This window comes from Larus michahellis, chromosome 6, assembly GCF_964199755.1.
Source record: "Larus michahellis chromosome 6, bLarMic1.1, whole genome shotgun sequence".
Lineage (NCBI taxonomy): Eukaryota > Metazoa > Chordata > Aves > Charadriiformes > Laridae > Larus > Larus michahellis.
Genome location: NC_133901.1, coordinates 27,323,053 through 27,334,053, shown reverse-complemented (window position 1 = coordinate 27,334,053; position 11,001 = coordinate 27,323,053). Strand labels below are relative to the sequence as shown.

The window sequence follows — 11,001 nt, the reverse complement described above, 5'->3', positions numbered from 1 at the left end:
GACCAGGAGAGGATGCTCAGGTTTGGCCTGGGATCCAGGAGAGGATGCTCAGATTTGGCCTAGGATCCAGGAGAGGATGCTCAGATTTGGCCTGGGATCCAGGAGGGGATGCTCAGGTTCGACTTTGTCCGCCAGGAGCAGCATCTGTCTAAGGCTGGGCTGTGCAGAAGGAGGGTGTTGGAGGGCAGGGAGGGATGGGGACGGAACGTCCCCATTCTTCCATGAATAATCACCGGAGGGCAGGCACAGGATGGCCTGGCAGCCGCCAGCAGGCTGAGCACTGGCTGTGGGGTGTCCGCGGGGGTGCTGCCACCCCGGCCAAGCACAGCAAGCTCTGCTTCTGCCCCAGCGTGGACCCAGCGGCAGCACCTTTCAAAAAGGCTGAGCTGGCAGCCCGACGCCGCTGCGGCTTCTGCAGCTGAGCTCATTAGTGCCTGCAATCAGCAGGGCATGAAGGGGAGATAATTACACAGGCAGCACGGCCCCGGCTGCGTGCAGGGTCTATATATAGCGCCGTGCGGGCCCATGCTGCCTGCGGTGCTTAGTCACGGCCCCGGGGACGGTGGGGGCCAGGGGGTGCAGGCACTGCTGCATGGGGAGCTGTGCCGCTGGCCGTCTGTGGCGCCTGGGGGAAAACCTCCCCGAGATGAATTAAAGGTTTCGCTTACCATGTTTTTCCCAGTCAAAAAAATGCAGCGAGTTTCCCAGTGGACTGCCATTTTGCACAGACAAAAAATGGAAACATTTTTTGCAAAATACCCAGGCAAAAGGTTTCAGCCTGGGGCCAGGGTGGCTGCATGGAGGGGTACCCCCCCTCTCAGCCCCCTCGCACCCCATGGAGAGGGAAAGATGCTCCCAACCCTGTGGAGAGCATCCCTCGGCCACAGGTGGAGGGTGCCCAGCGCCTGGCCCATCTCTGGGGGTGGCTGTGGGGCAGGGGGACACCTGTCCCCACACTGCCCTGGCTCCTGAGGCCAGTGTCACCCTGTGGCAGTGCCATCCCAAACCCACTATGGTGTTTTCAGGCCATCCCCGACACCCAGAGCCACCCCAGAGCTGCTCAGCCCCGGGGAAAAGCCACGTTTGCTCATCGGCAGCCGCTCCCCAGGGCCAGTGACATGAGCTGCCTGGCCTGTATTTCCAGCACAGCCATTTCCAAACAGACAGCAAGGTCCCGCCCTGGCACGCGAGGCCCACTGTGTCACTGGTGCCACCGGTGCCACCGGTGTGCCCTGGCTGGCGAGCGCAGGGCTGAGTCCCCACAGCAGCATCCTGGGCACAGCAGGGGCTGTGCACAAGGGGCAGCCCCGGGAGACGCTTGGTGTGGCCTCAGGACATGCCAGGGTGGTTGCAAAGCACCGATGCCAACCACGGGACTGTGACATTGCTCCAGGAAGCCCTGCCCTCTCTCCGTTTCGCCCAGCAAGCCTGGGAAAGCAGCCTGGCACTGCCAGGGCAGAGGCGAGGTGGGTGGCTCCCGGGGCTGCTCCTGACCGTGCAATGCAGGGATGTCCCCACCCAGATCACATCTAAGTGACAGCGGGCACCGACCAAGCGAAGCCACCCTCCAGAGTCCCTGGGAGGGTGCGTGCCCGCCGGGTGCAGTGCTCAGCGGAGCTGCTGCAAACCCTCCTCACTGCAAACCCCTCGTCCTTCAGGGTGCATCGCCAGGGTGCATCGCCCGCCCCGAATCCTGTCCCACTGCAACCTCCAGCACCCCGGTCCCTTGCCTTGCCCGGCACTGTGGGCCCTCATCATCATGGTTTTTGGTGAAAATTTGAGTCTAATACAGCAGGCTATTGCTTCTTTCACTCACCTTTAATCACTTCTTCACTGTTCCTTCCCTGGGGATGTGAAAATACTTAAAGCTGAGCTTTAGTGCTATTTAGAAATGGATCGTTCAGCAAAGCGGAGGGCTGCAGCCCGCACTGCAGCCTGGCATTCCCCTTACGTCGGTTAGAGGGAGGAGAGCCTCTCCCTCGGCAAAGATAAACATTCATTCACGGGCACAGGGGAAGGAGCCCAGGAAACTCCCGCCACACACTGCGTGGGCTGTTATTAGGTTAAGCCATAATTAGGTCCCCATCCCTCTATCTTGCACGTGCACGTCTCACAAACACACACCCAGACGCACAGACAGGCACACGCCAGCTCGGTGTGAAAAAAGCAGGGCTGAAAGCAGGTTAATGCCCTTGTGACCTCCTCCGACAGAGACCTGCGCAGGACCTGGTACGTGCTGGCCGGGCCGTCCCAGATGGGATTTATTTAGGGAGCAGAGTGCTCATGCCTGAAGCCCGCTCATTCACAGCACGGACAATTCCTGGCTCCTTCCAAACCAGCCCCGGCTATGGTGAAGATGATAGTTTTTTAAAATCCGGTTCGTGTGCCGGCCCATTTATTTGCATCCCTCGCTTGGGAGAGACATGGGATAATCACAGCGATAAGCTACTTGGGGCACCACATTCAACCGCCCAACAGATATACACCAACTACTTTTTAATCATGATAAGAAAAGCATGAAACCTCCTATCGCACAGGACTTCCGCTGTGCCGCAGAAAAACAACCGGGCATGTTTTACATCTGCAGCTTTATTCTCGTACAAAAGGTTAAAGGCAAAGCTAGAAAAATGAACCTATTGGTACACGCTCACTGAACGCTTTTAAGACAAGACAGGGCAGTAAAGCTTTTATTGCTAAGAAGAACCAATGGGAGGCTTTAAAGCTCATCTAGCATTCAGTTTTTGTTTGTAAGTAACCCAATTTAAAGCAGCATTTTAGTCTTTAAAACCCTCTCGCCTTTCTGGAATGCTTCAAAAGGAAGATGACCTGAGAACGGTGTCTGCTTTCCAGAGGGACCAGACGGATGTTCTGCATGAGGTGCAGAAATGGGCCACCGAGGAACGCCAAAACGAAACACAACTGCCCAGCTGTGGACTCCCACTGATCACGAGACAAGCCAAAGCTGCACAGCATCCATGGAACCGCACCCTGCCATGTGCAAAAGCAGCGGTCACCTGATGGCTCCTCGGCTGTCCCCATGTCCCAGTGGCCGTGTCACAGAGGGGCACCACGGACTTGCCCCAAGCAGAGCCAGGAGCTGAGCCCCAGGCATGGCGACTGCGAATGTTCTGCTCCAACTACTGGACTGATACTGGACGCTCCTGGGATCCCTAGGGATAGCCCTGGGATGCAAAGGATCAGGGCTGGCCACCCTTCCCGAGGGACTGCTGGTGCAGGGCGTGCTGCAGTCAGAGCTGCTCCCAGGGGCGGCGGGTGCCCTAGTCTTCAGGGATCGGGGTGTTGCAGTTCCCGTGGTAAATTTTGACCTCACCCTCACACTGGAAGTACTGGTCAAACACGTCGCTGTATCCATGGTCCCTCCACCATGTGCAAAGCTGCCGGTTCCACGTGCAGTCGAGCACGTGGAAGAGCTCTGGGTGCTCCATCCCCACCATGGTGAAGAAATCCTGGTCCCCGAGATGGCCCTTGAAGTGGTACTTCTCTGTCAGTTTCTGCACCATGGCGGGCTCCAGCAGCTGGTTGTAGAGCTTGGACTGCCTCATGGCTTCAAGGTTCAGGAGTAGGACGCCGCTGTTGAAACCGGGCAGCCCGTCAGGAGGGGGGTCCCCCACTTTGGTCTGGGGGTTCTCGCGGCGATACTGCCAGAACGTGTGCCTGCAAAGAGAGGAAAAACAGGAACAGGGGAGTCAGGGAGTGCAGCCTGAAGAGCAGCCACCTCAAGTCTGGGCACGTCTGAATCACAGCACAGGATCTACAACCCACCCAAGGGATCTTGCCGTGCTTGTCTTCTGCTGGCAGGAGGCACCCAGCCTCCTAGAGCAGCCCAGTGCTTCACAGGCTGTGGCCCTCTCCATCCCCCCGCACAGGATATCGTCCAGACCTCAGACCACTCTTCTTGCTCTCTCCTAAAGCCCTTTCTGTTTCTACCAGCATCACTCTGGTGAGCCAAGAGGACACATGATTGCGTGACTGCTCACACGGCTGTGCGGGGAGACAAAACCACATCCCCGGTGCCTAGGGTGAACCACCAGAAGTGCCCCCACTCCATGGAAATGTCCTGCAGTTAATGGGATCTCGGCAGCAGAGCTCCCAGCATCATTATTATTATTATTATTTGATTATGGGAAACTTCCGGATCAAAGATGGGCCCCAGTTTGAGGCTGTGCAAAAAGGTGGCTTGAAATAAATCTGAGCGGCAAAACTATTTCTTCAAAACAAAAATAAAAAAAAGAAATCCAATGGCAACACCTCATTAGCTAAATAAGCACTGCCTTCAGCATTTGCAGCCCCAGGAAGGCTCAGCTGTAGCAGCTCTGGCAGACTCAATCTTCACCATCTAATTTCCAGCTGCCAAGGAGAAGAGAGCGGCATAAGCCTAGCAATCCACTAAACTAACTCCAGTGGGTGATTCAAATGGGAAAAAATTAGACTACCTAAGCAGGCAGCCCAAAAATGTCTTTGGCTCCTTCCTCAGCCCTGGGGCAGTGAGCACCCCACCATACACACACCGGCTGCTCCCACGTGCAGGAGCTGAATTCATCCCATGCTATTATCCAAGCAGCTGGGGTTGAATCTGCCCTAAAAAAATCGTTTCTATTCAGACTGAAAGTCTTCTGCCTCAGGCAGCATCCTTTGCTGTAAAGCCGTGCAGCTGAGAGCTGACCGAGCCTGCGGTTCAGAGGAGGGCAGGAGGGACCCACGGCCCCCACCCCACCGTCTGACAGCCCAGGGGTGCCAGCACCGTGCTCTCCTTCCAGCCCTAACACTTAAGGTAAAGCTACAGCAGGGTTTTTTGCACCTTGCTGTGAAAACGTCTGGAAGAAACACTGCTAAACAGAATAAGCCAAGCCTGCCACTGGCTCCTGTCCGAATCTGTCAGACACCGACTAAAGCCTCCATGCACCTCCAGGACACAAGAATTTGTTGCTAGACAGCATGGATTTAGCACCCAAAGGTTTAACGTGGCCCCATTCTTGGAAGCTGAAGCTGGGCTAAGTCAGATGTAAGAAGACGCAGGGACATTAGCCCCTGGGACAGCTCCAGAGTAGCAGTAGGTACTCCCCCACTGGAAACATTTAAATTGAAATTTTTCTTGTAAGCAGCTGTGTTTGGCTCCAACGGGCACTCGCTCAGGAAATCCTACAGCTTCTACAGAGATCAGACTATTAAATCCATCCTTCTGGCCTGTCCTCTGGATCCCCGCACAGCACTGACAGACTGGCCAAGGCAAGAGCCAGGATTCAACAGCCACCAGCAGAATTATCCCGTCAGAAAACGTGGATCTATTAATGATGTCAACCGTGAGCACTTTTTTTTATTTCCTGATCCAGAAAACCACAACCATCACGCAGCATCACTTCCATACAACTTTTCATTTAGATGCTTTAGATTCAAACTTATGATATTTCTCATATCATTAAGGGTCTTAACACCACTCCCTTTCACCTGATTCAGGATAGAATGGGTTTTTCCAAGTGCCAGTTTTCCATCAAAGGAAGGCTCAGTTTTTTGAGCAGCCATCTCCATGCCTCCAGGGGAAGGGGAGCAGAGGACTCGCTGCCTCATCAGAGCCCATGGGCAGCAACGCTCATTTGATCTAAAGGGCAGGGAAGTAATAAAAGGGCTCTGTCCGTGCAAAGAGCAGTTATGTCTTGAGGACAGGCACCAGGCCACTGCAAAGATGACTCGTGGATGCTCATGAGAAAAGGAAGGCAAAGCGCTCTCCATGCAGCATTAGAGGGAAGCTCAGCCTGCAAAGACGAGACCCAGCCTTGCACCGATCAGCCTCCCGAGGTGCTCAGGTCCAGGGCTCTGAGCAGAGACCGGCTCAAGCCCACCTCTGCATACTCTGCTTTCTGTTTCTCCCTAGCAGTGCCAGGAAAGCCATCCCCGTGCCCAAAAAATGATGCTGAAAGCTGGCAGGAGGGAGGGGGGGAGCAGTGCCATGGAGGGAGGCACCTTTCCAGCTCCAAAGCAGCAGAGCCGACTACTCCTTTCATGTTCTTACCTCCAAAAACACACCCCGCCCAAGCTAAGGGATGAAATTACAGCGCCTGCAAGCAGCTACAATAGGTAAAGTGTGAGTGCCCAAGCCCTCAGCATCACCCTGCCGCAGCAGCCAAGCTGCAGTGGGGAGAAAGCACAGCTGTATCAAATGACTCAATTTTTGAGCAATGCCGTTCCCCAGAGGATTACTTGGCGATGGCTGGTAACGAGAAGGGAGCAACTTGCCCTTTTCTGCAGCGAGAGGGGACAGAGCGACAAGCAGCAATTGTTCAGCCCTTCCTCCCGGCGCTGGCGTGACGGGGCCATCCTTCCCCGGCCGTGTGTGGGGCTGGGGGGGGAGGACGGGCCATCCCCGGGGAGTGATGCTGGGGTGAGATCCAGGATGCAACGAGCCACAGGCGGCTTCGCAGCACTGACAGCTCAGGAACCTGCTCACAGCACCACGCCGCAGCCTTTCCAGCGCTGGGCTCGGGCCAACCGAGGGGAAGGTATTCTGGCAGGGCCGCTGGCAGCATCTGTTTAGCCTGGATTTCGCTCAGCTTTTGTCCTTCTAATAGAGGCTTTTGGCTCACTCCTTCTGCAGGGGCCAGAACAGAGAAGAGCGTGGCTGGAAGGCACCTCCACCCAGCTGGCAGAGGAAGGAGCAGCAGATAAGAGACCATCATTTTCTTTGGAGGAGATGGGTCTGGGGAAGCACAGCAACCAGCCGCTGCGCCCTGCGCTGCTCTGTCCTGCCTGACATCGCCCTTTGGCACCTGGATTAAATTTTGGCAAAACATGGTAGGGGCAAATCACAAGGGCTTGATGAGTGTGCTGCCAGGATCCGGGGGTGGCTGTGCTGCTGAGGGTGCAGTCCCCCCCAAGACAAACACTTTCCATTAAGGAACTAAAACTCTGGTTGGATGCAATGAAAATGTCTCCCCCTCCCAAGCCTCTGGAGCAGCTGAGATCTCCCTTGGGACTGGCGGTTCAGGCAGGGCTCCCCGCTCCCCCGGCAGCAAAAGCCAGGGCAGGACAGCATCCTGGAGATGCCGGCCACCGGGACGCAACAGGGCAGGAAGCTGCTGGCTGGGAGGAGGGGAGGAGAAAGGAAGAGGAGGCATTTCAGGCTTTTGTTAACCGCCCTGGCCTCTCTAGACGGGAGGGAAAGAAGTGACACTGGGCCCCCGACCCCATAGCAGGGTGCAGGGGAGCCGTACGGGGCTGCTGCCATGAGCGCCCGCCCGCAGCCCCGACAGGCTTCGCTTTGAGGAGCTGTTTATAAACAGACCCGGCGTGTGCTAGGAAACATCTGGAGAAGAGCATTTCCAAGCATTCAAATGCTGGGCCCGGGCAGCCCAGATAAAAAAAACCCTGCTTCCACCAGGACTTCCCTTGCTGGCCCAGTGCAGGGCACTCCGGCTGCACCTCCCCTGCTCGCAGGCCGGCGGCCACAAGCCCCAGCTTGCAGAGCTGCCATCGCACTCTTTAAAATGCCTCAGTGGGGAGAGCTGCCAGGGGAAGAAGGGACTGCTCCACCTATCAGCTGTATTTTGCAGGTCCTTCTCCTGCTTTCTTGCACAGCGAGGGGCAAACACCGGGTGGGGGAAAACTATGTCCAAACCCATGAATTTCCACTCATTTACTTCAGCTCTGGGTTATGGGACAACCTCATGGGATAAGCTGGAAACTGCTTGTAAAGCAGCAGGGTGCCCTTGCTGGCACGAAAGGCAGAGTGGAGGACTTACTGCCAGCTGGGTGACCAGCAGCAAGCCCGGAACACTGTCCCCACAGGGACACTGTACCCACCTGAGATGTTCAAGAGGCTGCAACCCTGCCACACCAGCTGCGCAGTAGCCACTGGCCTTGCTGATGAGGACGTGGATCCTCCCCATGTGGCCGCATCTCCAGAAACACGGACAGTCTGTGGGATCCCCTTCAGGCACTGCAGCCAGGGAACTGAGGAGCCAGGTCAAAAAGAAGTGAAGTGAAACCAGATGGCAGGCCAGCCCCAGGGCAACTGCGGTCACAGGATGCCCCTGGAAGGCTGCAGGGTCTCTGAACGCACTGCAGGAGCCTGAGCAGCGTGGTACCCGGAGCAGAAGGATGCACAGCCTCTCCCTCACCAAACAGGGAAGAGAAGCCAACAGCCATTGGATAAACCCATAAAAATAAGGGGCCTGCAAGACTGTGGATGCAATAAACATCCCTGGACCAGTAAATTCCTTGCTGGAGCTCACTCGTTTGCTCGCACTTCTTACAAGCACTGGCAGTCTGGGCCAGCTGCTTGGGAGGGCAGGACAGGCAGCAGCAATGCGCCAGCACCTCGAGGACATACTTTGTCACTGAGCCTCTGTCCTGGGGGTCAGGAGCTGGGGGACCCCAAGCCCCAGCCACAGCCAGCTGGGCATGGGGCTCCTGGTGCAGAAGGGAAGCATGGGCTGCCGGTCATCCCTCTCTGTGCCACTCCGACAGCAGCCCTGCCAGCCCAAACACCAACTAAAACAACAAGTGCACACTCTTGCTACCTCTAAATAAGCCTTTCGGTTCCCGAGCCAGAAAACAGACGGCTGGCGGCGTTATCCCCAGCTGCAGCTGCTGGCAAATGCCGCTGTTCCTGTGCAATAAGCTGCGAGGTGCGAGCGCGCCGTGCTCCTCCGCTCCATGCAGCTGCCTGCGCACCTCCAGGGCGGGCGGGAGGACGTGTGGCTGTGGTCCTCACAAGCAATGCCCAGCTGAGTGGCTAGTACCTGTGGGGTCCTGGCAAGCCAGCTGAGAAGACGGACAGGATGGGAGACTCAGTGGGAAGTACGCAGTGTCCTGATGGGGATGGGAGGACATGTTTGAAATGGAGGGGGAGAGAGCAAACAGAGGGGGCTAAATAATTGTAAAGACTTCAAGAGACAACAGATACAGGCTTAAAAGCAACCCAAGCAGCCTGGAGCACCCCGCCGACAGCAGCTTCTGGCCCGCCCAGAAGACAGGGTGTGGGTGGTGGAGAGGGAAGAGTGATGGCATGAAGATGATGGTGTCTTTTCCCCCTAATCCTCAGCAAGAAGTAAGAGCACTGCCAAGAAACCTCCCTGCACCCTTCTCCTCCTCTTGGCTAACCCTCACCGTGGCAGGCAGCTGCCAGTCCCTTACCACCTCTCTGACCGAGATTAACCCTCGGGAAAAGTCCGTCTGCCTTTCCTCCACCTCGCCGCCACCAAAAGGCATCGCTGCAGTCAAGATGAGCCCTTCCAAGTTTCTGCTGCAGTCTGAGGAAGGCAGCTGCCCCAGGGCTGCATCCAGAGCAGGATTTGACCCAGGCTCCCCCTTCCCGCCCTGGCACTGCCAGACCTTGGCTGGGCAAGCTCAGCCCTGCTGCAGATGGATGCTTTGCAACAAAGCAGCCCTTGTTGCTAATTGCCCATTTCCCATGTGCAAATGCTAAACCCCTTAAGGAGCTGGGGCGGCAGGTTCAGTACCAGCCTGGCCCAGAGCGCCTTAGTGAGGCTGAGCAGCTTGTGTAACCCAGGAAATCCTGGCTCCACGCTTCTCGGGAGCACCATGCACCCAGCCATGTGCAATGGCATCGCCAACACAGCAGCACCGCCAGCTCTGCAGGGGAAAATGTCACCCTGGGACAAAGCAACCCCAATTACTGGCCAGGGACAAAGGGCAGGATGCGTTGGTGCACACACGAGGATCACCTTACCCTCCTCCGATGGGTTCAGGGCGAGGGTCCAGCTCAAGCAGGACCTCCAGCCCTCCCCTGCAAAACGCTGACAAACCGCTGGACTGAACTCTTCATTGAAGACGTCAGTAATTACTTAATAAACTTTTCACGTAATGCACAAATTATGTCTCGTCTCTACTATAGCACAGCCTGCATGCCAAACTTTTAAAAGGCCTGTATTTGGAACAGCAAATTGATTCTTGATGATTACATTTCTGCATGGACTTAGCAGTCCAAAAATGGACACACTTAAATAGATGATTAGCAGCAACTTATGAATGCAGCTCACAAGTGAAACATTTCCTTGGGACATGGATTTTCAAGGCCAGGCCCCCTCACCATCTAAAATTTTTGCACCCCATGTCGGTGCTAAAATCACCCTCCGTATAGAAGTGGGACCATAAATCCCTGTCTGGGTCGCATCGGTTTCCTTCCCTGTATAGATACGATGCCCGTGGCACTAGTGGTGGTGCAGAGCCATCGGCTGAGTGCATCAGACCATCCGCTTATTCAGCGCTGGGGAATGACAGAGGCAGCCCATTCATGGGAGCACTCTAAAACACCATCCCTCTATCCCTGTTCAGGAGTCCTGGCCATAGGACATTGTGCTGCCACGGAGGAGTCCTGGCATGGAGGGAACTGCCACTGAGCTTCAGAGAGCAGGAGGGCACTGCAGGAACCTCCAGAGGATTGTTGGGAGCTTCCCTGTATGGCCCCAGCACCTCATCACTCCACAAAGCATCCCAACTATGCAGCAAAACCTCTCAATTTCCTGCTGTTTGTTTGTTTGTTCTTCCACCAAAGGGCTTCGGCTCCTTCTCCACAAAGTGGCGGTGAGGAAGCCCTCTGCCGAGCGACCCCAGCTGCCCTCCGGCTGCCAGAGCGGCCCATCTGCTCCTCCTGGCCCACCTCCGAATGCTCAGCCCCACCAGCCACTTTCCACAGCAGATTTAAGAGCCAAGCAGGGCTGGTTTGAGACCTCTGCAAGCATCTACAGCCCAGACTCCCCCCCCTACAACCCTGCAAACCCTTCACTGGGGCGCAAGGAGTCACGAATACCCGCACTGCACAGGCCAGTTTGAGCCTTGCCACTACCCATGAACAGCATTTTTCTTGGCAACACCAAACCAAACAGTGACCTCCCAAAATGCATCATAGCCCTGCTCTTTCTTCAGTTTATGCTCTCCCATGTCAAAAAAGTAACCACTGCAGATGACAGCAGTTGTGTAAACACCCAGGTGGATCTAATCACCTGCTCAGGAGGTTTAGCGTGC

The 11,001-nt window shown here is 56.0% G+C and overlaps 1 protein-coding gene across 2 annotated transcripts in view; it reads right to left on the bottom strand.

Annotated features, from left to right (window-relative positions):
* Nucleotides 1–2,571: 2,571 nt before the first annotated feature.
* The window catches only part of XXYLT1 (xyloside xylosyltransferase 1), a 39,186-nt gene continuing 30,756 nt past the window's right edge, over nt 2,572–11,001 (bottom strand). The window contains exons 1-2 of one of the 2 annotated variants that reach the window (XM_074593193.1): nt 7,816–9,164; nt 2,572–3,675 (exon numbers count right to left, since the gene is read on the bottom strand). In XM_074593193.1, coding sequence (XP_074449294.1) covers nt 3,279–3,675; nt 7,816–8,342 — 924 coding nt within the window. In that variant the 5' untranslated portion in view covers nt 8,343–9,164 and the 3' untranslated portion in view covers nt 2,572–3,278. Of the gene's footprint in view, nt 3,676–7,815; nt 9,165–11,001 lie in introns of those variants that run through there. The other variant, XM_074593192.1, reaches the window with a different exon arrangement.